General features: G+C 38.9%; 1 protein-coding gene across 5 annotated transcripts in view; it reads right to left on the bottom strand.

The window, feature by feature from the left end:
* Positions 1–255: 255 nt before the first annotated feature.
* The window catches only part of CPED1 (cadherin like and PC-esterase domain containing 1), a 268,681-nt gene continuing 241,634 nt past the window's right edge, over positions 256–27,302 (bottom strand). For all 5 annotated transcript variants that reach the window (XM_060632979.3, XM_060632976.3, XM_060632977.3 and 2 more), the window contains 5 exons: positions 23,848–24,068; positions 23,490–23,591; positions 22,997–23,084; positions 18,784–18,930; positions 256–2,469 (listed from right to left, as the gene is read on the bottom strand). In XM_060632979.3, coding sequence (XP_060488962.3) covers positions 2,257–2,469; positions 18,784–18,930; positions 22,997–23,084; positions 23,490–23,591; positions 23,848–24,068 — 771 coding nt within the window. In that variant the 3' untranslated portion in view covers positions 256–2,256. The remainder of the gene's footprint in view (positions 2,470–18,783; positions 18,931–22,996; positions 23,085–23,489; positions 23,592–23,847; positions 24,069–27,302) is intronic.

The raw sequence follows: 27,302 nt of genomic DNA, 5'->3' as shown, positions 1-27,302 counted from the left end.
CAGGGCCTTATCTTTAAAAAAAAAAAAAACAACACTTCACTGCTCTGTGTTCAAAAGTTTTGGTTGTTGGACAGCAGGGAGTTCATCTGATCAAAATTCAGAGGATATCAGGATTGGAAGGAACTAGACAGTTATCCTATTAAACCACATTCAAATAGTTGAATGTGTATGATAATATCTTTGCCATGTAATCACTCTATGGTTGTATACCTCCAGTAAAAATGAAAATGAAAGATACTCTTTGAACACAGACTATTACTAGTAAGATATTTATTAATAGTATTGTTACACTTGTTTCTAAAATCTATTATTATTTCAATGGTGAAGAGGTAAATGCAGGACTAACCTCAGTCAGATAGTTATTATAGTTAGGTTGACAGTAAATTACAAGAAACATCCCTGACTATAAACCTATTATAGAGTATATAATACATTAAAACATGATGAGAGGCTGCATGAATTGGCAACATTTTATATCACTAAAAAATAGTCAAAAACCTAAAAATAGTGTTTGCATATAGTTGCAGATATTAGAAAAATCTTTCATTTAATTTTTTTTGTTTTATTTTATATTTGAGAGAGAGAGACAGAGACAGAGAGCGAGCAGGGGAGGAGCAGAGAGAGACAGAGACAGAATCGGAAGCAGGCTCCAAGCTCTGAGCTGTCAGCACAGAGCCGGACGCAGGGCTCAAACCCACGAGCAGTGAGATCATGACCTGAGCTGAAGCCGGACGCTTGACCGACTGAGCTACCCAGGTGCCCCCAAATCTTTCATTTTAAAGGTTTATTCTGTACCACTTAAAAAAATCTATCTGTCAGAGGCAGATATGTATTGTTTATATCAAGTGATAGGTGTGCTTAAATATAACTTAAGACAGTTAAATATAAATTCATGTTTACTTTCATATAAAAATATATATATAAAAATAGAGTATTTAAAGAGGTGGATATTCATACCAAGGAACTGATCAATCAAAATAGTCTCTCTTTTTTTGTATGGTAATGAAATTGAGGTATTTGTACAGTTGTTAATTTCAGACATGTATTGAGTAACACTCTCAGCTTTATTTTTTCCCCAAAAGAAAAATAATCCTTTAAAACACAATTGTAACTGTGGGATAGCTTACAACAAAACACGTAAAATAAAGAAATTCACTATTTTGAAATTAAAATATAGAAGAGAAAGTTCTCAATACTAGAACTAGGTATGTTTTCTATATGTATGCCACAGTTTTAATAAAAAAATATTTTTATTCCTACTCTCAATTTGGATTAGAAAAATCAAAATATAGTTACCAATAACATGGTATTTGTGGACGTATACAAATGCTTTATGAAAATAAATGCCTATGCAAATGCCTAATCCTTTGAAAATATTTACATAAAATGTAACCTTAAATTACATAGGCCTCTAACAGCAAACAAAAGCTTTCTTAAGTAGTATCATCAATAAAACATATTAAAGTAATACATGAAGAACTACATTTTGTTTCTCACTTTAACATTACATTTTTTATCAACTTAGACTGCAGTTACCCATCCAAGTTCACAGACAGGATAGGAGGGAATGTTACTGAAAAGTACAAAGAGTGCAAAGTTAAATCCATTGGTGTTTTAACTGTAAATTACTACACTTTCTATGTCTCTCCTAGAATCCCTCCGAATTCCCTGTGTGGCATTCCTGTTCTTTTCCTTTCAATTGTAAAATTTAAAAAGTATAGGAAGAAATGTTTTTCCTAAGCATTAGATTACAAAGTCTAAGCTATCGTACACATCACTCTTTCTCCTGGTAAAAAACACAAGCACAATCCCTACTTGCAAATGGAATGTAACTGCTTTTTCCCCCTCTTCAGTATTAATGTACCGATAGAGAAGATAGCACAATACTCAAGAGCATTATCCTTTTTGTCCACATAATTCAAGTGTCTATGTTTCTCCCTATTATCATCATGCAATACCTAGCCCACAGTGGTTCCAATTTATGATTATACTTCAAGTAACCTTTTTCAAGCTCTAGCTTTCCCCTTGAAACCAAGTGATTGTCAAGTGCATATATTGACCTTATAAAGCTGTAGGAAGAAAAGTGTTATTATTACTTTTTTTTAAGCCATGTGTGCATTGGTGTATATGTGTGTGCCAGCATGCATGAGTGTGTGGTCAATCCAAGATACCCGTGATGTGTAGGATTTGGTTCTTAGACCACGTCCAGGTGAGTGGCTTGCTTCCAATTCCAAGTTCAGTCCTCCTGCAGGGAGTCTACACAGTCCTTTTACTTGCACACATCCTGCTGAGAAGGATTTCAGAGCAAACCTGATTAACTGGACCTCTGACATGATATGGTGATTGAGAATTTGTTACAGAGTCTTGTTGTCGTTTGCTTTGATTGCTGAAATATTTTCCCACAATATGATTTCTTGATTGTTTCATTCTGATAAAGTGATATTCTTTGGATAACTTTGACTTCACTACCTGCAAATAAAGAGCAAAAAAAAAAAAAAGTCAAAATCAAGGAGACTCAAGCCCTGCGTAGATTAGTATAACTAACTCACAAACTTGAGCGGCATCTTTATCACAGAGATGTTGCCTAAAGGTGATAAATATGATCTATATAACCAAGAGCCAGAGTAACTTACCTGTCAAAAAACCCCCTAAGGTTGGAATTAGAATTTCTGCCATTTTTCTTACCTCAGGACAGTTGGTTCCAATGCATCTGAGGGATAGTTTCAGATGGTTTCTATACCACACTGTTGCCTCTGTGTGTGTGAGTGTGTGTGTGTGTGTGTGTGTGTGTACTTACGCCAAATGCTAACATATGGAAAAGACACTGAGGTGCCTGTGCTGGGTCAGTGAATCAAACATGGTACTCTAAACCTGTCACGGCATCCCTTTATAGAATGGAAATTAAAGCTATTTGTGGAGAAAAGAAAAATACTTTTCCATTGCACAACCATAAGCTGATGCTGTTACAATTAGTGGTTTCATTTTTTCTGGGTACTTAGTAAGTTATGGAATTTGTAGAAGCAGGCTATGCAGTATTAAGCTAATAACTTATATATGTTTGTACATATGTAAATATATTTATCTAAAATGTTTTGAATAGGCAGAATTACAAAGCATTTATATAGCATAAAAAGATATATAACAAAAATTTCCTCCCCATCTCTGCTTCCCCACCTCCAGTCATTCAATTTATGAGTGATTAATAATGCAATTACAAGACATTATTTTTGGTCAATATGGACACATAAACTATATATTATTGGTGACTAATGAAGGTAACACTGGCTCACATGGAGTTTTAAAATTCCTTTAAGTGCTATATAATGATTTAGATCCACATTTTTTTATTCCATATAAGAGGATACACTGAAAACAGCTCCAAAAATACAGGATATTTAAACAAATACAAGATACTTATTTTGAAGATAAGGTATTTTTAGTTATGTGCAAGTAAGTATGAACCTTTTTAGAAGATTTACTGGACTAGAAATTCTGTAAAGATATAAACCAAAATGTTAACAGTAGTGATCTTTGGGTAGGGGAATTATAGGTGATTTAAAAACGTATTCTTTGTAACTTTTAGTCTTGACTTTTTTTATTTGAATACAACAAATGTACACTCCTTTATAATCATAAAAATGTTGAAGCTATTTCCATTCTGAAGAAAAAATGTAATAGTAATGCATTTTAAAACCAATTATACCCTGCTAACCCCAAAGAAATGAATTGTTTTCCTGTAGCTATGGGAGGTTTGGTTTTTTATGATCAGGCCTTCAGATGAAGTGACTCTTAAGAAGACCAGTGAAATCAGTGGGTTGTGGTAAGGAATCCCTACGGATGGTAATTCAGAGCTCAGTTTGCAGTTAACCACTGATTAATATTCCAGGTCCCAAGGTTGTAAGTTTCTCTTATGTGCAGTTCTTTCCACCCTGTTTAGTTATACTACAACTTTAAATATGATAGGCCAGGAGGTGCACCAATGTTTTCCTGAAGGTTCTGTTTTGGAGGAGGTGTGTATTCAATGATAGCAAGATTAGTGAACATTTTTAAGGAAGTTTATTTAAGGAAACACTTAAGCATAAATATTACATTCAACCTTGAAAAAATATTATTTCAGTGTTCTGAAGCCAAAATAAGGTTACTTTTGTTTGTATAAGTTTATCTTAAGGTCTGGCTTTTGCAATTGCCAGATGATCTACATGCTAATTAAATGCAAAACAGTTAAAAATACATCTCATTGCAAAAGGTTATATCGTTCTTTAAAATTATCTCAATGTTTTGTATGATTTCAGGGTTGCATTTAATGTTGCATTACAAATGTTGGAGAATGCTAGTGTAGATGCTTACAGCAATCTTGAACGTGATTTATAAAAGACATAACACAAAAATGTTTATGTCCAGTGTCTTTGTTGAAGCCTATAGCTTCTCCTCAAGAGTAGTGTCAATATTTTGCCAGATCACATGGGAAGGTTGATAATGTATTTCTATTTTTAAACCAGTAAGGTGATCTCTGAGAAAGGAAGATGGGATGATGGAGTCTCTTTCACCTTCTGAGGGCCTGCCTAATGCCTCACACAATGCCACTGGTCACAGCAAGCTATTCAAGATTGATTCCTACACATCTATCCAGGGCTTGGCCCAATAGCACTTAATTCAGTTGGTTTCCTTTGAAAGCTATTTTGCAAGAGATAATCAAAGACAATAACTTTCCTAATTCTTTGATTAAGCCAGTATTACTTTGAAGCTGACTCCTGAAAGATGACAAACCTACAAAGAAAGAATTACTTCAATTTTGATTTGTCAAAATAAAGATGTAAAAAGTCCCCTCAAATACTATTGTAAATTGAATCCAGGAGTCTTTAAAAAATCCAGCATTATTGTGCACTATGCCACTAGCACATAAAATTTATTTCAGGCATGCAAGTTTTAACATTACAAATATTTTGTTAGAGAAAATCACCAAAGAATTATTTGTAGCTATATGATTGTTTACCTGGAGAACCCAAAGGAATCTACCAAAAAATAATGAGATGGTATAAAGTTAATATTTAAAAATGATATAGCTTTTCTATATTCTATCAATAATTAAGAAGAGATATATCAGAGAAAAGATCCCATTACAATACTAAAACAATTTCATTCAGTTTAGCGATTATGCAGGTGAAGAAAACATGAAGTTTAAAAATTTTTTTTAATGTTTATTTATTTTTGAGAGAGAGAGTGAGAGCGTGAGTCGGGGAGGGGCAGAGAGAGGGAGACACCGAATCGGAAGCAGGCTCCAGGCTCTGAGCTGTCAGCACAGAGCCCGACGCGGGGCTCAAACCCACGAGCAGCGAGATCATAACCTGAGCCTAAGTCGGACGCCAAACTGACTGAGCCACCCAGGTGCCCTCAAAACATGAAGTTTAATAAAAGGAAAACATGAACAAATGGAAAGACATACCACGTCAAATCCCTCCAGATTAATTAAAATACTATGCCAATTGTAATCCCAGCAGTATTTGGTGGGGGGGCGGGGGGAACATGACAAAGAAATCCTAAAATACATCTAAAAGAATAAATGTAAGAAAATAACCAAGACCAGTAACCAAATAAACAGTGGTGGGGGGTGGGGGGGATTTTCATTACCAAATGTTCACTCATCAATATTAACTGAGTCTACCACCAGCCTACCATAGACCCAGTTTTTTGTTGCATAAGTCAAGTATAAGCAGAATTCAATACTGAGAAAATACAGGGATGTCCTTGCTACAGATTAAAATGCATTTCATAAACTGCTATTCTTTCCTAAAAGTGTTTCTAGAGCAATAAAGTAGTTTTAAATGAAGCCCAATGTTATATAAATCTAGCAATCATAAATGCTGACATTGTAAGAGTATTAATTACATGGAATTAAAATCAAGAGTGTATGTATAAAATGGAGCTATGTACCAAACTGCTAATAGAATCTCCAATGGGGAAGGGAGTGAGAATTGAGGGGCATATATGACATAAAGGCTGGAATTTTTTTTTAAGATTTTATTTTTAAGTAATCTCTACACTCTATTTGGGGCTCGAACCTACAACCCCGAGACCAAGAATTTGCATGCTCCACCGACTGAGCCTGCCAGGTACCCCTAAAGGCAGGAAGTTTTGTTTTTATTCTGTATACTTATTTTTACATTTTTACAGTTAGCAAGAATTCATGTAATCCTTGTATAATAGAAAAGCAGTAGAAGAGATTTACTGATTTATTTTTTTCCATATAATATCCAATTTTCAATCTTCAGCGTTCTCTGTGAGAAAACACATGGAGTAATTCAAATATGGTCCCTACCCTCAAGGGGACTATATAAAGACACATGTCTAAGATACTTGAAGTAAGCACAAGAATGAAATGACTTCAAAGACATTGTCTGAGACTAGCTCCCCAAGGTCAGGCACCATGTTGTTTCCACGTAACGAATAGTTTCTTCATACGTTACTTAGTGCTAATTTATGGTGGGCATGGTAATCTGTTCACACAGCTATTATTTCTTTGAACTTACGTGTCAAATTTAGTCTCCAGCATTGCTGTCAAACTATTATCTCCAAGTTTCAAAATATTACTTTATTTTACCTACTCTTATGGGCTCCAAAGTGCAGGAAAAGGAGTTAGCTACAATTGTAAGGCTTGGAAATGTTTTGCAAGTGAAGATGTTGATACCTGTACAAAAAAGGGCTAATTGCTTTTTTTCTTTGATCTCTTGTGTGGAAATGTGCCCGTTTGGGTCCTTCCCCACATCAGAGGACCACTTAGGATTATTAAAATCCAACTTCCTGAGAAACTTAACAGAAATCCATGGGGGAGGGGAAGGAAAAAAAAAAAAAAAGAAAAAAAAGAGGTTAGAGTGGGAGAGAGCCAAAGCATAAGGGACTCTTAAAAACTGAGAACAAACTGAGGGTTGATGGGGGGGTGGGAGGGAGGGGAGGGTGGGTGATGGGTATTGAGGAGGGCACCTGTTGGGATGAGCACTGGCGTTGTATGGAAACCAATTTGACAATAAATTTCATATATTGAAAAAAAAATAAAATCCAACTAAAGTGTCAAATGGAATGTGGCTCTGAAAGAGAGATGTTCTCAATACAAATGGTAGGTTACCTCTGGGGCACAGTAATAATAACAGTAAACGACAAAAGTGATCTATTAGAAAATATCATGAAAGAGACCTTGAACCAAAGACAAAAGACTCTAGACGTGTTTGTATAGGGATCGTCTCAACCAGAGACAAATTCTAAGTGTTTGATGCTGACAAATGCTCCTTTAAATTTCGGCGCATGTGACCTGGCCAAGTGAGAAAGAGACGTGTACCTAGAGGGATAAGGAGGTATCACCTATGATTATGTAATGGGATTTGGCACACGTTTACATTACTCTAAACATGAATGTTAAATGACAATTCTTTTGACACTTTACTTATTTTTAATATTCATTTACTTATCTTTGAGAGACAGACCGCGAGTAAGGGAGGGGCTGAGAGAGAGAGGAAGACAGAGAATCCAAAGCAGTCTCTGCCGCTGTCAGTGCAAAGCCCAAAGCCTGACACGGGGCTCAAACCCACAAATCGTGAGATCATGACCTGAGCCGAAGTCGGAGGTTCAACCAACTGAGTGACCCAGGCACACCTCTTTTGACACTTTAAAATACTCCAAAGTAACTCTTTGTTTTTAGCTTTGTGTGTGTGTGTTTGCTGTTGTTTATTTTCTTTTTATGAGTTTACTGTGTCAAATTACACATTAGGAAATAACATTAGGAAGCAATAGTGAAGGACAATTGGTCCTCAGAAAGTGTGATAAGCTGTTTGGTCAGCATTGTTCTATAATCACAAGTATAAATGTGACAATAAAAATTATCTTTCTCATGACAATGTTCAAATTTAGATTAAGTTATATGTAAGAATAGACTTTCAAGTAAAGATGACAATGTTTCAAAACAGTAATATATTTGTAATATATTAACTATAGAAACTTAGGAGTAATTTTGGTGCTGGAAGCAATTGCTGTCATGATAACATATTATAGAAATGTGGATGATCACATTTTCTGTGACCCAGGGTGACAAGAATTGAAATTCTGTGCTTTGGCGTGCAGAAGTAAGTTTTACTTTTTCATAGGTTCCTTATATGCTAAGAGATCTCCCAGTTTATGATTGTAGATCTTTCTACATATCTGTGTAATTAAAGACCTGGGCACAAACACATTTTAGAAGGCATACAAATGGCCACATTTCAACTTGACTGGCTTTGTCCAATGGTTATTTTAAGACTACTCAAACAAATGAAAAACTGTCATAAATTTACACAACAAAACTAACATTGCAACTTTTACTATTAAATGCATGTAATTTCAACCCTCAAAATTGATTTCACATAAATTTTAATCAGAATGAGTATATTACCATGTCAATTAACTGCTGCATCTGAAATAACTTAGAATTTTTGAAAAGTTACTACAAAAAAGGGAAAGCTTGGTGAATTATTGGAAAAGTGTCAGGCAGATTATAAGCAAATACCTTTCCTAAAACTGATCTTAACCTGAATAACACCCAAGGAACTTCTGATGTGGTTCCAGATCCACAGAACAAAATAGAAAACAATTTTCAGTGGCTCAAGCGTTCCAAAATCTCTCTAGACTGGATTAAGGGGGATGTTCTGATTATAAACGTGTTTCACGGACAGGGATGGGCTATAAAGAATGAGGGTAATGGCTTTCCATGGTTGGAAAACATGAGCTTGACCAAAATGTGCTAATGTGGTCTTTTAAAACAAATGTATACTATTGAAGTACTTTTTATTTGGTATAGTCATTCTGCAGCCATGACATTCAATCCAAGATCCAGTCACCAAATTTATGACCAGCTGAAAAAGTAGCCCAAGAATTCACAGAAATGGAAAAATAAAGCAACAAACAATAGCTACAAGCCAGTCCTTATAATTCATGGTTCCATTTCAGGAAATCGTGCAATTTTTACAGATAATAATGATTTTTTTCACCCTCCCCCCCAATATTGAATCATGGCCACATGAAATAAGTATGTTTTGATTGAAGGGAATCCAACTTCTGAATGGGTCAAAGATGCTGAGGATTAGAGGGCAAGACTAAAGTTTTCTTTAGGAATGAGGAATTGTTTTTTGTTTTTGGTGTTTCCAGATTTGCAGTGTCTCAGTCTCTCCCCCCTACCTCCAAATCTCCAGTCCTTCTTACTCCGACAGCTGAGTCTTTTTAACTCCTGCTCCTTAGGCAGACCTCAGTTTCCGGCTCTGGGACAAATTCTGCTCTGAGGTGAGCAGACTGATTATAAGGAGGTATAGACCAGTAGCTTACCAATTTAATGTTAAACTGTTGGTTCTATCTTGTATTCCTATGCAGCTCTCCAGAGACTAATTCCTGTTTTAAACTCAATTTCCTAAGTGGCTGAATATTCATGTCACTGAATTCTTGATATAATATAAAAGACTTTCATTAGTGTAATTATTACAACCTAAGTTCCAACCTTGCTCTGTTTAGATGTACATCTTGGGTCTTGGAATCTATTTTGACCTTAACTTGCAGGTATTTGTTTCCATCGATCTCTCTTGAGCTGAGTTTTATTTAAGCAAGAAAATGTTACTTAGAGCCAATTTGGGTGGACCAACATTCAAACTGCCGACTTCACTGTAGGGATTCGCTGAGCACAACTGTGGCTTTTGAAAGATCTTCGATTGGGCCCCTCCGTTTCTTGTCAGAAGAGTCCTCTAGCCCCTTGTGTGAGGCGGTGCGCGCCTGTCTGCTGGTATTTTGGACGGTTTGGGGGGAAGTTTAGGGGCTCTACCCTTCAGGTGCCAACTTGTACGTGCATTTTTCCGAGTTCAGCCTCTAGAATAATTTGTTCTTTCCCATACCTGTGTTTCTGAGTCCATCTCTGATGTTCAATTTTAAAAGAAATCGTATATATGGAGGTATATATGGACAGCCACGGGGTGGGGTGGGGTGAGGGATTCGGGGTCCACCAGTTTTGCCTACAGATTGACCCGTGTCTCAGCCCCGCCTTCTTCTGCGCCGGGCTCGTTCAAGTCTGGGTCAACCAGAGGCTCTGCGGGCAAGTGTGCCTTCCTCTCTAGTTGGTATCTCTCCTCTCTCTCATTTTCCACCGTAACCTCTTTTGTAGGCTAAGTTAAACTTCTTGAAATGAATTCGGATTTCTTATCTCTTATGAGTTATTTCTTATTCTGTCTTTTTGGGGGGAGGGAGGTGAATAGCTTTATGTCTTTAAAGTCTTTTGGTGGAGTTTCAAGTGGAAGAGAAGATAAATGCTTGCGGTCATTCTGCCACATTTAATCTGTACTCCATGCATGATTTTTGACCTTCTTCTGTACGCTAGTTTTTCCAAAGTGTGCTTAGTGAGGTGTTAACAGTGTTATTAAAAAAAGAAAAGTGGTTCTGTGGTCAAAAATGTTTGGGGAAAACTGGGTCAAACTAAGTTAAATAGTTTCTTTGCTGTAACGGCTTTTTGGATCATTTAAAATACTAATATTATTTGAGAATCTTTACAGTGGAGGAGTACACAGAATTCCCCAAACCACAGATCCTGTTTTTACTTGGGTAGAACATCAAAACATAAAGTAGAAAATGCTAATCAAGGTAGTGCAGAGCCCATCTTAGCTTGACTTTTAAAGGTTGGCACTATTCCCCCAAAATGAGGGTTTACTGCAAAAAACATGAAATAGTTATGGGTCAACATCTCTTTCGTAGGCATACTGACATTCTAGGTTCTAGTACTGCAGAAGTTGGCATGTACAGCTGACTCATGGGGTCATAACACTAGTTCACATAGAGTGACTGGCACTCTTCGTTCATCTTTTATTTAATTATCCTTTTTAAGAGAGAGACCCTGATGTAATTGCTGTTACCACCATTCAATAGAGGATGCTCCTTCCAGAACAGGATTTTGTAGGAAACCATCCCAGGAAAGACTGGGCTCCCTTAGGGCTAAGGAATTCATTTTCAGCAGGCACTGATTTCTAATCTAATCACCCAGTGGAAAAAGCTAGAATTCACTTGCAGATGATGAAATGAGCACAAATTACTTTACACGGAATAAACTGTCTAGAGTCGCTTTCCCCCAAAAGGGGTTTAGGAATGGTAGGCAGTGAAAGCTCATGTGATTCCTCTTTAGTTACAGGGCCATCGAAAGGTTTTGAATGACAACATTGGGTTGGAACTATAGACACATCCTGGTGGGGATACGAAGGATGAATTTGAGTAGTTGAAAGTGAAGGTTCTAAGATGAAAATATTGCAAAAGTCTAGGGCAAATACATCATAGAGAAGAAGAGGCCCTCCAGCCAACCTTGTTCATTTAGCAGCACCCGACCAACTATTTACAGTGTCCTTGACTTGATCCTCCCCCACATTATCAGGGGCTTTCCTCCTATGCCCTCTTGTATTCTGTGGTAGAGATTATTCTCTTTCTGCCCATAAACATGAAAAGCAGTTCCTCCTACCCTAGACTACTTTGTCTAAGTCCAGTATCTTTCCCCATTTCTTTCTTTCTTTTTCTTCCTTCTTTCCTTCCTTCCTTCCTTCCTTCCTTCCTTCCTTCCTTCCTTCCTTCTTTCCTTCCAGAGAGGGGGGGGTAGAGAGAGGAAAAGAGAGAGGGAGAGAGAGAATCTTAAGCAGACTCCACAACCCTGGGATCATGACAGAGCTGAAATCAAGAGTTGGACAGTTGGACATTCAACCAACTGAGTGCCCCACCTTTTTCTTATTTTCACTTGTTGAAAGGCTTTCCAGTCTCCTTTTCTCATTTCTTATACCTCCTCAATCTATTGTAGTCTTATTTGTGCCCCTAAAATTTTATTGAAATTGCTCTTTAAAAAAAAAAGTTTATTTATTTTTGAGAGAAAGAGCACAAGTGGAAGAGGGGCAGAGAGAGAGAGGGAGACACAGAATTTGAAGGAGGCTCCAGGCTCTGAGCTGTCAGCCCAGAGCCTGACAAAGGGCTTGAGCTCACGAACTGTGAGATCACTATCTGAGCTAAAGATGGATGCTTAACTGAGCCACTCAGGAGCCCCTTTACCGCAATCACTCTTTTTTTTTTTTAATGTTTATTTATTTTTGAGAGAGAAATAGAGTCAAGTGTGGGAGGGGTGGAGAGACAGAGACAGAGAATCTGAAGTATGGTCCAGGCTCTGAGCTGTCAGCACAGAGCCCAATGTGGGGATCGAAACCACAAACCATGCGATCATGACCTGAGTCGAAGTTGGACACTTAACCGACTGAGCCACCGAGGCTGAAATTACTGAAATTTCTCTTAAAGTGATCAGAAAAGACCTTCTCAATGCCAAATCCATGACTATTTAAAAATCCATATCTTAATAAATCCTTCCATTACATTTGACAACATTGACGCTATTTCGATCTCTACAAATTTTCACTTTTTGACTTTTCGTCGCACCACACTCTACTAAGAGTTTTCCTCTATCAGTTTATTTTCTAAATTCAAATGTTCCTATTTCTCCAAACTTTGCTTAAATATTGGTGTCTCCAAGAGTTCTATCCTCAGTTCCTCTTACTCCACTCACTTTTTCTGGATGATCTATTTTCATTGTTTCAACTGTTCTGTTTTCTGATGACGTCCAACTTTTTATCTCCAGCCCCACCCTGCACCTCAAGCTTCAGACTTGTATAGCCAACTGCCTGTAAGAGATCTCCACCTGGATGTCCTACAGGCATCTCAATCATAACATGTTCAAAACTGAATTCATCATCTTTTCCCTGAGCTTGTACCTTCTGTCATTCTCTGACTCAGTTGCTGGTTCAGCTCTAATCCATCATCCAAGTTAGGAATCGTCTTTGAGTCTTTCTACTCCCTCATGCTGCAGATAAGATCTACAGGTTTTATTTTTAAAATAGGGCTTGTATTCTCCTTCTCTCTTATGCTTGCAGTCTCTGTCCTGATTTGGGCGAGCTTTTATCATCTCTCACCTGACTTCTGAAAAAGTCTCCTAACTTCTCTCCCAGACTCTGTCCTCTTTCACTCTGTCCCCCTTGATGTTATCAGACTTACCTATTTGAAACAAATATGTGACCATCTCATTTCTCTATAAAACCTTTCATTGGCTCTCCACTACCTATAGGATACAGTCTAAGCTCTTAACTATGATCTGGCCTTAGCCCACCTTTCCCAGGACCCTATTATAGTCGATGTTCTACAATATCCAGAATTTCCTGTGATTTCCTGAGAACATCAAGTTACTTCAAAGCTAATGTGGTTTACATCGTCCCATGGGGTTGAATGGCCTCCTTTCTGCCATCACCCTATTAGCCTGACCACTCATCCTTTAACAATCAACTTGGACAATTTTCTTTTTTTTTTTTTTTAAATTTTTTTTTTTCAACGTTTTTTATTTATTTTTGGGACAGAGAGAGACAGAGCATGAACGGGGGAGGGGCAGAGAGAGAGGGAGACACAGAATCGGAAACAGGCTCCAGGCTCCGAGCCATCAGCCCAGAGCCTGACGCGGGGCTCGAACTCACAGACCGCGAGATCGTGACCTGGCTGAAGTCGGACGCTTAACCGACTGCGCCACCCAGGCGCCCCAACTTGGACAATTTTCAAGAGGAGGTTCACTCAATCTTCAGATTGGGTTAAGTGCCCTTTCTTGGTGTTATCACAATATCCTATTTATATGTATAACATGCTACTTAATATATTGTTTCATAATATGGGCTTTTATGCCTGATCCCCTGACTACACTGTCTTGAGGGAAGAGAATGTTTGTTATTTATGTTTGTATCACTACCATTTAGCTCAAGAACTGGACTCACAAACAAATTAAATAAAAGAATAAACAAGGTTGAGGCAACTGGAACAGAGTATGGAGAAAGGTTCAGCAGAATATTTAGTAGGTAAGGACTTGGTAAGTAGATGGTCAGAGGTTGTTGGAGGCTGGGGAAAGATAAGAAGGAGTCAAGAATGATACTAGTTTGTAAATGAGAGTGCAGTAAAGAAAATCCAGGCCTTCTAGAGAAGAAAGTTTAAAGGGACTATTATACTTCTCTCTTTGGGGATATGTTGAGTTTGAGATACTCAAGGAGAGCCTAAAAAATGTTCTCCTAGCTCGTTTTATAGTAGTTAGTACAGCTCACACAGACACAAAATTTTTTTGAATTAAATTGCCATTGCTAATTTATTAAAAATAGCCATGCTGATAAATTCTGAGATCTGCTATCCACGCTAACTGTATTTGAATCAGTTGTTCTTTTTTCTCCAAAAGTCATTACCACAATTTTCTGGATAAATGAATTTAAAGGCTTTTTTCTTCATTGGGTTTATGACAACCTTTTAAAGTTTGAGGGAGAAAGGGAAAAACTTTAAGCCCATAACACAGAAGGAAAACTTTTCTAGGCCAGATAAGCTTTTGTTTACATAATTAAACTTAAATAATCAAGAGTATAAGATGATGATTAAATAGTAATAGGACACCATCTCTCACAAAGAACTAACAATCTTTTCTTCTTTCCATGGTTCCAGAATGAAAGGAAACCTAGTGGTATTAGAGCTGGGTAGTGATCAGAAGGATTTTTTTTTTTTTTTTTTTTTTGCAGGGGGGCGGTGGGGGAGAACTGAGGCAAGAGGTGTAGCTACATCTGCCAGAAAACAGAGATATCATATAAGGTCTGTACAGCTGATTAGACTAATTAATAATCACGTAACTGTTGTGGTTTTGCCCCTCCTGCAGCCAGGTTTGGGCTGATAATATTTTTGTATCCTTCCCAGGTTTTAGCTTGTTCACACTAGATGTTTGCCACATAACTAACAGCACCATCCAAAACCACTCTTGGGAAAAAACTACCTGGATCCTGTTTGTTGTCCTGCATAAACGTTGGGAAAACAAAATTCCATTTCTGCCCATGAAGAGAAACACCTGCTTTTTTAACCAGCAGGAACATTTTAGTCAACATTGATGCACACTGGTTGGGAAATTGTTTAGAGATCCATGGCGGCAACATACTCTCTCTCGTGGTGACTTGACAGATGAAAGAGGTGGGCCGAGACCTCTCGTCTTACCTGTGGCAACAAGAGTCAGCTGATGCAGGTGTGTTATGGCTCTGATAGAATCCTCATGACAAATCAGAGGACGCAACAAGATCTTACTGTAATGGTTGTAGCAATCCTTCTTAGGTATGTGAGGATCTATTGTGGGAATGGCTTAATTGAACACCAGAAGATACAAACTCAAATTCTCATGGTTCTAGCACAGCTGATTTTAATTCTTGCTATTCCTGTATGACAAATTGCTTTGTCAGCTCATAAGATGAGCACAGAGGGAAAAAATGGCTATTATTAACAAATTTCTGTCCTTTAATATGTTTTACATGAGGCCAATAATCTCCTTTTCCCTGGCTTGCTACATTAATCATCAAATCATACTTTGCAAGGGCCTTTAGATTTTCTTGATTCTTTATAATAAGCTAACAGTGATTTAAGATGTTGGGTGATAGCTTAGAAAGATTGTAAAACCTCAGCGTCAGCAGTAGAAATGTCCTGAGCTACAAGAGGTGCATTTTGTTCAAGACTTAAGCAGCAATTACGCCAAAGTGATGAACGGGTGTAGAGACTTTGTGATGAAGAGAGCGAGTTGAGAAAGATGACCTTATCACTCTGCAGTGTAACTGGAAAGGCAAATGCCCCCAGAAGTATTTTAGCTCAAAAAATAAAACTTCAAAACAGTAATGCTGCTCCAGAATCAATTAAGATAATTTGGAAGATACCTATGTAGCTTGCCAAGTCAACATGCATTAAAAATAGGGCTTGAGGCGCCTGGGTGGCTCAGTCAGTTAAGCATCTGACTCTTGGTTTTGTCTCAAGTCATGATCTCATGGTTCGTGAGTTCGAGCCCTATATTGGGCTCTGCACTGATAGTGTGGAGCCTGCTTAGGATTTTCTCTCTCTCCCTCTCTCTCTGCCCCTCCTGCTCTCTCTCTCTCTCTCTCTCTCTCTCTCTCTCTCTTTCTGATAAATTCTGGGATCTGCTATCCCCTATCTGCTATCTTTCAAAATAAATAAATAAACTTTAAAAATAGGGCTTAAAAAACAATTTGTACATGATGATTACACATAATTATAAAGTCAAATAAGTGACATAATTTCACCTGACATGCTTAAATTATTGCTATGCAAATTAAAGCTATTTTTATAAGTAATATTTATAAGCCAATATTCTAGTTCTGATGGTTCAAAGAGCCTTTGTTGTAGTTCTCAAATTCCATGACTATTAGTGTCAACCGGTTAATGCTGTGGCAGGAGACACATGTAATGCAATCATGTGGGAAGGGCATCTTCTGTTTTTAATTGGAGCCATGCTGGAAATCTTTGGAAGACTTCTCCTTTTTAGACTTCCCGAGCACTAAAGATGAAAAAGAAAAACAGATACCCTCCCCTAAAATACTAATTGAAGACACATTATATAAAAATAAGTAAATAAATAAACCTTTTCTAAAAGAGGCAAAAAAAAAAAAAAAAAAGATCAGTATATTGTCTTTCAAAGTCCCTGTTTTATGTGGGTTTTGGCAACCTTTGACTTGTTTTTGCAGCCAACTATGATACTGGGCTGGCTCAGCTGTAAGATTATTTTTTCCCCTTTCTGGCTACCTGCTCTTGTGTCTCTAAGTCTTGACTTTTTGCAAACAGAATAGGAACTCAAAGAGTGTTATATTTTTTTGTGTGTGGAAGAAATAAATAAACACATAGTCTCCTACAGTGTAAAATCTGTGCTGCAACAGCATGGCCAAGCTTCAAGTTGCTAGACCAAAACTTAAAATGCCATGCTGTCTACTGTGGGTGCAGGCTCCCACTTCCCTGAGATGCAGCTCCATTTGTCCTACAAAATTATATGTAAAAAATATAACATAGAAAAAATATAACATATCCAGAAGAACCAATGCAGTGTCAGTAACTTTGGATAGCCATAAAAATCTGAGGACCAAAATGAATTCTGATAGTCATCTTAAGGCTGAAAAACAGGATCCAAGAAACCTTTAGTGGTCATTTCCCTAGTCAGTCCAATGACTGCCTTCTGGTTTACCAAGGGGGCCATTTGAGAAAGAACAAGAGATCCCGTGTCTGGCAAAATGATCAGATGAGACATTGCAGTTTTTTCTTCCATTGCACTTTCAGCAGAAGCTCCTAAGATCTAGAGCAAACAACAGGAGCCAAGTAACTTCATACTCCAAAACAATGTATGCAAAACTTGAAAAAGTATAGACAAAATCCAGTTTTGCAAACCTTTGTCTCATTAAAAGAGTAGGGAAATGAAGACGAAGGAAGAGAGAGATTTTCCATGTGAGTTGTCCAGATGATTGACAGTCTTTCTCCCTCATAAGGAATTGCTTTACTCTTGCTTCAAGCCAAATGAGAGGGGCCTTCGAGAGACCAACTTTAAGAAGTGGACGTGTGTCCTTTAGGGTTTGGGGAGCATTAGAATTGGTATGAGACACTGTGGCTACAGATGAGCTTTAAGATGGACGGGAGAATGAGAGAGCAAGGGTGAGACCAAGAGCAAGAAAGAGTGAAAGAGAGAGAGGGCTGTATTGGCAGCTAACTCTATTTCTAGCAACAGCAGAGCAAGTGTGCATGAGTGTTTCTGGTGGACCAAAGGTGGGCAACAGTATAGCAAGCCTAGTGCTATTTTGAATAGTTTTCAGGAGGGTGACTGGAGTGGCAAGGTGACCCACAACAGAGGGAGGGACAATTGGAAGTCAAGGGGCCCAGGTATTGCCTCTATCAAGGAAGGCATAGTCAGAGGGCCCCAGTGGGAAGGAGGGTCTTCAAGGAAGTTTACAAAAGCACTTTAACAAGAATTAGCATGCCTTACCCAGAAAGTACATCAATGGGTTATGCTTACACCAGTCAAGTAAGACTTTCATTGTCCTTAACATCTCCATAACCTGACCCAGTGACGAAAGGGGTGAGAGAAAGAGGAAAGAAAGCTCCTACACCCTCTCTCCTCCTTTGGGCTTTGAGACCCAAGAGGGCCTGAGCTGGGGGAAGGAAATGACTTCATGTGGTTATAACAGGACTGGGCAATTTTAGTACTGAACTGTCATTCTTCTTATGCCTGAAAATACTTTTTCACTCTTATTATCTGAAAGTGGTTTTAAAGTTATGGGACTTACTAAGATTTTATTCAAGTGATATAAAGAGGAAATAATCACAGAGTTTGAAAAAATGGTGGGGGGGAAGGGAGGTTAAAATTATTGTCTGCTATCACCTTATCAGTTTAGCGTAATACATTACTGACCGCAAATGAAATAATTTTCACCAGGGGTGTTGGGGACTACTCAAAACACAGGCCCACCTGTTTAATGCATTGGATAAACCAATGGAGGAAGGTCGTTCATTAGTTTAGCACATTAAATTGTCTTGATTTTCATGCTCCACCAAAGAGATTTTATACCTTCTTTGGCCACAATTTCCTATGGGAAGGTTGAGAGTCTGTTAGTCAAGGCAAGTGCTCTCCACGTTTCCATCTTCCTGCTTTCATTGACCAGTGGTCTTAGTTTTTAAATGTCTACATAAAAACGAATTCTTTTTTAACATCTTATTTTGTAGAGTCTCAAGTTGTGATTGCTAAATGCTCTGGCTGAATGATGGTGACTACATCATTTAATCTCCTTTGGACATAGTTTTTTAATACAAAATAAGACTGAGAATATAATTAAAGATACAATGAGCAATCTAACCAATCAAAAGATACAATAAATAAAGAGCCAGCGTAAATACCTCATGGAAGTGACATCCACACGTCCCCTGCAAAAACTCTTTGTATCGCCCCATCGTTATAGTAAATGTGTCAACCACTTCATAGCCATATGTCTTTGCAGCATCCAGAATAATCAAATTTTCTTTCCATAAGTTCTGAACTTCACTCTATATTGCAAAAGAGAAGAACGAGAATTTTTATTAAAAGGATTGTTTTATGATTTAATAACTCAGGTAGAAATCATGTAAATATAGTCTTTTTTACAGGTAGATCCCACTGCAGGAAAAAGACTTAATTTCACATGCATTTTTTAAAATTTTATTTGAGAGAGAGAGAGAGAGAGAGCGAGAGAGCAGTGGGGGGGGGGGTAGTGGTAGAGGGAGAGAGAGAATCTTAAGCAGGCTCCACTCTCAGCATGGAGCCCGATGCAGAGTATCGTGATCTGAGCCAAAATCAAGAGGCAGAGGCTCAAATGACTGAGCCACCCAGGTGCCCTTCACATGCATTTCTTTTTTTTTTTAATTTTTTTTCAACGTTTTTTGCATTTCTTAAGTAAAGATGTGTTATCAGTTTTTTATTCAAAATATAAATATGAACATTTACGTATATATAAAAAACCAACACATAAATATCTATAATGACACACAGTTTGGAACTTTTCCTTCTATGAAAATTTGTTTTATTTCCGACAAAGATCCACTGAAATATTTAAAAGTCTTACTTTAAAAGTCAAAATTTGAAAATCACAAAGGCTGTCTCCATCTATTTGGACTTTTATTCATTTAGTCATTTGAATATTAATTAGTGTCTGTTTTGTGCTTAGCTCTGCTAAGGGACAAGAACACAAGGAAAAATAAATCATGACCCCTGCTCTTAAGACATTGTATTCTAACAGGAGAAATAGATTTGTAAGCATTTGCTCAGTCCTTTAATGGATTTAAATATGCTGGGCTCTGGGCTAGTCAGAAGAAGGAATAGCTGTGCAGGGGCAGGAGGACAGCTGGACAGTGAGGCCTCGGGAAGAGGATCCAAAGCAGAGTGAGGTTTGCCTATTGGATGGAGGTGGGGGCACCAGAGAAGAGGAGTGTGCTTCAGAGGGGCAGCAGAATTGAGTGAAATTTCCAGCCGCTGCTTTTTTGGATCATATTCTTCCCTCCCTCCCAACCATGTCCAAAGCAACAATGGCGCTTGGCAGAAAGTCTAATTCAGATCCACTGCTGAGAGGAGGGACCCTGCACTAACTACTCTAACTCTGAGATTCCTCATCAGCCTGGTTTAGGATTTTCTTAGACTGACCTGTAGTCTGAGACTCTTCCTACCTCATCCATCCGTCCACTCCCTTCATATCAGACACATTACAGCCAACCACAGTGCCCAATGCATAGTAGACACTCAAAAAAATATTTGGTGCAAGATTGAGGGATATGCACTGGGTGCTATCCCCTGAAACTCTTCCTGCCTACTTGGCACCCTTCCCTTTATCCTTTCCAGACATTCTCCTTAATAAATCCCCTTATTCTGCTAATCTTGTCTGCTGTCTGTTTCTTAGAAAACCCAAACTGACAGAGGGAGGAGATTGCTCTTGCCTTTTCTAAAGGACAAAAATGCTGTTCATTTTCCCGGTGAAAAAGTGAATCACTTGCATTTGTTGATCAGGCTGCAAAGTAACAGAAGCAGTACACATAGGTCTAATTTTCTGTCTTCTCCACTGTGCTAGCATACCTAATCTTTATGTGACATCATTTCCCCCAAAATAAAAGTAGTGAACAGAAAAAATTCCCACTGAAGGAATCTAGAGCAAGGAAGCACATGTGAATTTCGTCTGTGCCATCATGTGAACCATGATGCTCAATATTGTTTGCAGGCTTCTTCTTGTCCAGTTACAAGTATTTTCTCAACTTTAATATGTCTGATTATGAAAGGTATATGGAACTTTACAGTAAGCAGTTTCTTAAGAGAGTTTTCTAGAGAAAGGTTGGTTCTCTGGGAAATAGATTCTGAGACGGGAATTTGCATAACAGTAGAGTGCTTTGGGGGATCAAACACTTATAAGGAAGTGATGTAGCTCCAACAGAGGCTTTTTGTGCACCCCCCTGGGAGTTTTAGAGCTGGCATGGTCCCTCCAGGATGGCCCAATTGGGGAAAGGGGACTGAATCTTGGCACTCCTGCACTGGCAAGTTGGGGCTCTGCAGAGAAAGGCAGTACTGTCGGCAGTCAGGTGTGAGTCCTTACTGGGTCACACTCCCAGTGGCCCAGTTGAATGAATATTTCAGCCTTGAAGGGGCGATCTGGGAGCAGCTAAATCATATGATCACTCCTTGCATGGGATATTTTTTTGAAAATCTACCATCTGCTGAGAATTGGGTTTTGCATTTGGGGTACCAGAGTAAGCAATGCAGCCCTCCCGCCCCAGTCCTTGCTCTCACAGAGGTTAGTCTAGCAGGGGAGACAGACAACCAAGGATTGTATCTGTTGAGCGACATGAATAAAGTCACAAGACATTATTATAGGAGCTCATAGCAGGAGTAGCCAATTGAGTCTAGTGCATCAGTTAAGTCTGCCCCATGGTAAACTAACACTGGAAGGGTGACTGGAAGTTGTTCAGGTGAGGAGTTGGTGAGAGGTGGGCTCCATGAGGAAGGAACACTGATTTCAAAGACCTGGAAGTGTCTGAGAGCGTGGTGTGCTTGAGAAACTGAAAGTTGCCCAGTAGGACTGAGCTCAGTAGTGGTGTGTGTGTGTGTGTGTGTGTGTGTGTGTGTGTGTGTGTGTGCACGTTTGTGTATATGTAGGGATGAGTCCACAGAGGAAGGCAGAGGCAAGCTCGTGAATGGCCATGGAAGCCTATGATTGAGTTCACCCTTAGTTTCTGCCTCCACTTGATATTATCCCTTTCTCTTTCATTCTATTCTTTCCTTTCCATTTCTCCCCTCCTTTTGCCTTCATTCAGTTTGAAAAGACTGAGGAGGACCATCAAAGCCCTGGTGGGAAGCATAGTATTTAACACAGGATCTGGCACAAAGCAAGTGCTGTAGAAAAGTTTGCTGTCTGCTGAGATGAACTGATTCAGAGTTAGGAACCTACATATAAGTAGGGGCCCTAAGTACTCCAGTTTTGGCAAGGAGGAAAGTGGGGCTCAGAGAAGAATTCTCAAGAATCAACTGTAACCTTGACTATAGCCTTCAAATAACATTAAAGGAGATTTAACTCAAAACCCACAGCAAAAATTATCAGAGGAGCCCTCGTCTAATCCCTCAGTCTCCAACCCTTCAGCTACCCAACATGCAAACTACCTGCACTCATTTTAAGTGACCCTAACTTCCCCACACTAACTCCAAGAAGCTGAATTTGGAGGCTTCACTTGGGCCACTTTCTACCAGTTCTGTTTTTGCATCACAGATCTAGCATCTCGGCAGGCGAGGTGGCAAGAAGGGAGAGGGGGTTGTGTAATCTGCACCAGGGAGAGCTAGGAGAGCTCAACATTATTATACAAAAATAAATCTCACTCAGTTTACACAGTACACGGACAGCTCCCAGTCTCCCCAATTCCCAGTTCTCCCCTGAGCTCCCTGAAGCAACTGCACACAAACCTGCCTGCCGGTGAACTCTCCTCACTTGAACAAGAGCAGCTGGTTCTCTTGCCTACAGATGTTGCCTTTTCTTTTCTTAGACTTCTATTCAGTGTTGAGACTAATTTACTCTTTTCGAGAAGAACTGTTCAGAGGCTTCTAACTCCTCCCACTTATGAATATCCAAGGAAAGGAAAAACTAATGATACTACTTCAAAGACTTTTTTTTTTGAAAAGCAATCAGTCAGAAATCATCTTCAAAAAAGCCACTCTTCCCCAAAGTACTCATTGATACTGACAATTTCATTTGTGGTTCCAGTATGAGTCTTTAAAGGTGTATGAAACATTAGTGGGGTAAGGGGATACTTAAAGCCTAATCTCTCTCATCTACCCCCCAATTCTTTGTTTTTTTCATAGCTCGGCATCCCTTTTCTTCTCTTATGAGCTCAAAGCATCCACAATGTATTCATGTGATATGGTCTCCTTATTTCCCGGAATAATTATAACTGGTTTGAAATCATAATCCTTAACTATATTATCCTCCTTTGATTTTTATGAAGGCCACTGAGTATTGCGTAGTGTCTTGTGGGTTCTTTTTCAGACACCCGCAAAGATTCTTATAGGAACCACAAAGTTCACATAGCCTGGAGGGAATGGGCCTACCTGTGTCAAGAAATGCAGTCCATCCACTGGCAGATGAAATCCAATTCCCAAAGTTTTGATGATCACAAGGATATTGAGTAAATTTTCCCTGTGAATCAGAATTCTGAGGTCATAAACTTTGATTACATTTCTAGATGTTTGTGCTTACATAAACAAATACACTGGAATTCTTCTAGAATGTGATAATTAGCATATAAGACTAAATTCTCATTTTATAAATATGATACATTTTAGGGTGTTTTTTTTTGTGGGTAGAGTTTTATGTGCCATTGGGCATGTTTTTACCCATAGTAAATTCACATTTGGATAATGAAGAGCCATCCAGTGATTGGATACGAAAGTATTTTGAAACATTTTAAACTAGACTTCAAGTATGTTATTCTAAATTACAAACTGCTCTTTAGATAAAATCTTGATGAAATTTAGTCACATTAAGGGTGACTTTTCTTTTTAACTTAGGATACTAATGACAGTTATTACTTCAGAAACCTACCTCTTCAAAACCTTGTGAATAATTTGTAGGTGATTGGAATTAAGCCACTGAACACCACCAACGACCAATACGGTCTGGCCTGTATTCTCCAGGGGACGTGATCTGAAATCCAGGAAGGAAAACAACACATGTTGCCTTGAAACAGATGGCAAACATTTTAACAGCAGTGCCTCACATTTCACTGAACCATATCTAGCATCCTGATCACAGGACCCCCTTGTCGTTTCCAACTCATTTTCAGCCATATTACTTGGCATTTAAGCTTTTCAGCACATTTGATATACAGTGAGCCATTATGACCGCTAGTAAAACATCAGCACATTATGGCATTGTGCCATACATAAGAGTTCCATTGTACCTTTTCAAGAGATGTTCAAGTGCTTTTTCAAATGTTGGTCTCAATGAAGGGCTTATCCAGAACTGGGGATAGTAGGAATAACTGACCAAAGTCTTCCCACCATTGACATTGTGGTAGAATTTTGTGCCATGGACCTTCTGCCATTCTTGCAAGGTTTCATTTAGTCTTTCGATCAGATAGTACATTATTCCTCTATTGGTTGAATCTCCAATGAAAAGAATCTGTAAATTAAAGAAAAATATTTGCTTTCAAACCTGATGTTTACAGGATGAGAGATAATATAAAATAAGTGATTTCTTGAGGACTCATAAAACCACAAGTCTAATTCTTTGAAGGAGAGCCCTTTCAAATGTTAGAAATGACATCCATCATATTCTCCCCCAAACCTGTTCATTTTCCTCTCTTCCACACTCCTAGCAATGATATCAGTCACTGACCTGCTAACTCATGTTTAAAGCTTTTTGCTTTACACTACCTTCAGGTTCTCCTCCTCCTTTATGCTGTTTGCCTTCCCATTTAATTAGCTTCACAAATTTTATTGATTCAAATAGGTATGAACTATTTTAGTGCTGTAAGAACACTTAGAGATTTTTCTAACCTCTTTGTTTTATAGATGAGAAAACTGGGGATCTGCAGAGGTTAAAAATCTCAGTAAAAGTCATGCCACTACTTGAGTAAAGAGCCACAGAACCCGGAGCATGAGTTTCTGAACAGTCGTCTATGTCCCCAGGAGCAGATCCCAGCACCATTGGCCCTCAAACACTCATACTCATCACCTCTTCCACATCCCCTCCCAGTGTGGCTCTGCTTCAGGCTCTCCTTAACTCAAATCTGTGCTAGTGGCCACCCTTGAATTCATTCTACACACACAGTACTACAGGGATAAATTTCCAAATGCCTACTTCTGGTCATGTTACTTTCATGCTCAAAAACCTTATCAGCTCTCCATTTTCTATAAAATTAAGCCTAGTTACTTAGGTTCAGCCAACATTTGCTAAATTTTTGTTGCATATCAGACTTTGCTGGGTGGAGATTTCACACAGAGTACTCACTTCTAATCTTCATAATTGTGAGGTCTGAGTCATTATTCCTATTTCACAGATGAGGAATTTGAGGCTCAAAGAGATTGAGGTCATAAATCTAGTAAATGGGGAACACAGGACTCAAGCCTAGGCCCTTTAACTCCAAGTGCAAGATCAATGGCCCCATCCTCTCAATGCTTTCCGTCATGTAAGATTCCTCCTTTTTCACTGAACATGATTTGCACTCCACAACATCTGTTTCTCCTTGTACTAATCTGTCTAGAAAGCTCCTCCCTCTGCCACCCCACCTGTGTAAACGCTACACAACCTCCAGACCCGAAACAAACATGTCTCGTAGTAGGTCTTGCCCAATGCCCCAGCTTGTCCAATGACCTTGTCTGTCCTCTGTGATTTCATTACATTTTTAATTTCCATGACAGATGTTATCAAAGACTACATGAAACTATGGCTATTTGTGTCTGTGTCTTTTTTTCTCATATCATATCAAGAAGTATTTGAGGTCAGAGCCAGGGTTAATTTCTAAATTCTAATTTCCCCCATACTACCATGCATGCACTTTAAAAATATTTATTGAATTGAAAGTCAAAACGACTTTTGTTAGAGACAATCCTTTTTAAGGTCTTTGAACAGGTTGATTTCATTCTTCACTTTTCTCTCTCTGTATTGAGATTTCCCTTTCCGTTAGCCATGCACATATTTTCCTCTGATTTCAACAGCAGTCATTGCTATCACTTCTCAGGCACGACTGCATTTGTCCATGCACAACAAATTAGGTGAGAATCTGCAAAAGTTTGTCCTTTCCATGGTGAATGTACTCAATTAGCTGTGTGAAGAAATGCCAGAACGTCTCTGATTTGCCCTCAGATCAAACACCATAAGCATCATCGAGTTGAACTGAATAACATAAGATGCCAAGGCCCCAGTCACCGATCCTCTTGGTCAAGTTCTATTTGGGGCAATAAAATTCCAGTATGATTAAATAACTTGTGAAATCATTTGAAATTCTTACTTTGACCTGTAACTATTTGTATTTCTGGCCCAGATTTCTGATTTTTAAAAGGGGAATTGTGAATAATCAGGAAGGCTCTTAATTTCAGACACAGTACTAGTAATTTTCCAACTCCATCTGTATTAGTTTGCTGGAGCCCCCATAACAGAGTACCACAGGCTCGGTGGTTTATGCAACAGAAATCCATTTTCTCATGATTCTGCAGTCAAATGCTCTTCCACTGAGCTATACCCCCCATTTTCTCATGATTCTGGAGGCTAGAAGTCCAAGATCAAGGCATTTGTATGGTTGATTTCTTCCGAGGGCCTTTCTCCTTGCCTTGTAGATGGCCATCTACTCTATGTTTTCACATGGTCTTTCCTCTCTGTGTCTGTGTCCTAATCTCCTCCTTTTTTTTTTTTTTTTATTTATTTTTGAGACAGAGAGAGACAGAGCATGAATGGGGGAGGGTCAGAGAGAGAGGGAGACACAGAATCCGAAACAGGCTCCAGGCTCTGAGCAGTCAGCACAGAGCCCGACGCAGGGTTCGAACTCACGGACTGCGAGATCATGACCTGAGCTGAAGTTGGATGCTTAACCGACTGAGCCACCCAGGCGCCCCTAATCTCCTCTTCTGGTGAGGACACCACTCACATTGGATGAAGGCCCACCCATAAGACCTTATTTTACCTTCATTGCCTCTTTAAAGGCTCTACTTTCAAACACAGTCATATTCTGAGGTATTGGGAATTAGGACTTCAACATATGAATTTGGTTGGGTGGGAGCACATTTCAGCTCTTAATACCAGTAAAAGGCCTTTAATATCAGCGTTTTAAAAAAAGTTTTAAAATTTATTTTGAGAGAGAGAGAGGAAGAGAAAGTGCCTGCGTGAGCAGGGGAGGGGCAGAGAGAAGGAGAGAAAGAATCCCCAGCAGCCTCCTCTCTGCCAGTGCAGAGCCCAACCCGGGACTTAATCCTATGAACCAGATCATGACCTGAACTGAAATCAAGAGTCGGGTATTTAAACAACTGAGCCACCCCAGCACCCCAAGATCAGCTTTTATTTTTTTTTATTTTTTTTTTATTTTTAACGTTTTATTTATTTTTGAGACAGAGAGAGATAGAGCATGAACGGGGGAGGTTTCAGAGAGAGAGGGAGGCACAGAATCTGAAACAGGCTCCAGGCTCTGAGCTGTCAGCACAGAGCCCGACGCGGGGCTTGAACTCACATACCGTGAGATTGTGACCTGAGCCGAAGTCGGACGCTTAACCGACTGAGCCACCCAGGCGCCCCCAAGATCAGCTTTTAAACTAAATTGCCACTACAAGTTTTCCTGAAAGTTTCTTTTCATTATAATATGAAGTTGCAATCCCTCCTATGGATCTCCAGGCAGCCAGTAAGGTCACTGGGTGTCTGTATTGT

The sequence above is a fragment of the Panthera onca genome, chromosome A2 (assembly GCF_046562875.1).
Source record: "Panthera onca isolate mPanOnc1 chromosome A2, mPanOnc1 haplotype 2, whole genome shotgun sequence".
Classification (NCBI taxonomy): Eukaryota; Metazoa; Chordata; class Mammalia; order Carnivora; family Felidae; genus Panthera; species Panthera onca.
This window is presented reverse-complemented; position numbering and strand designations above follow the sequence as displayed.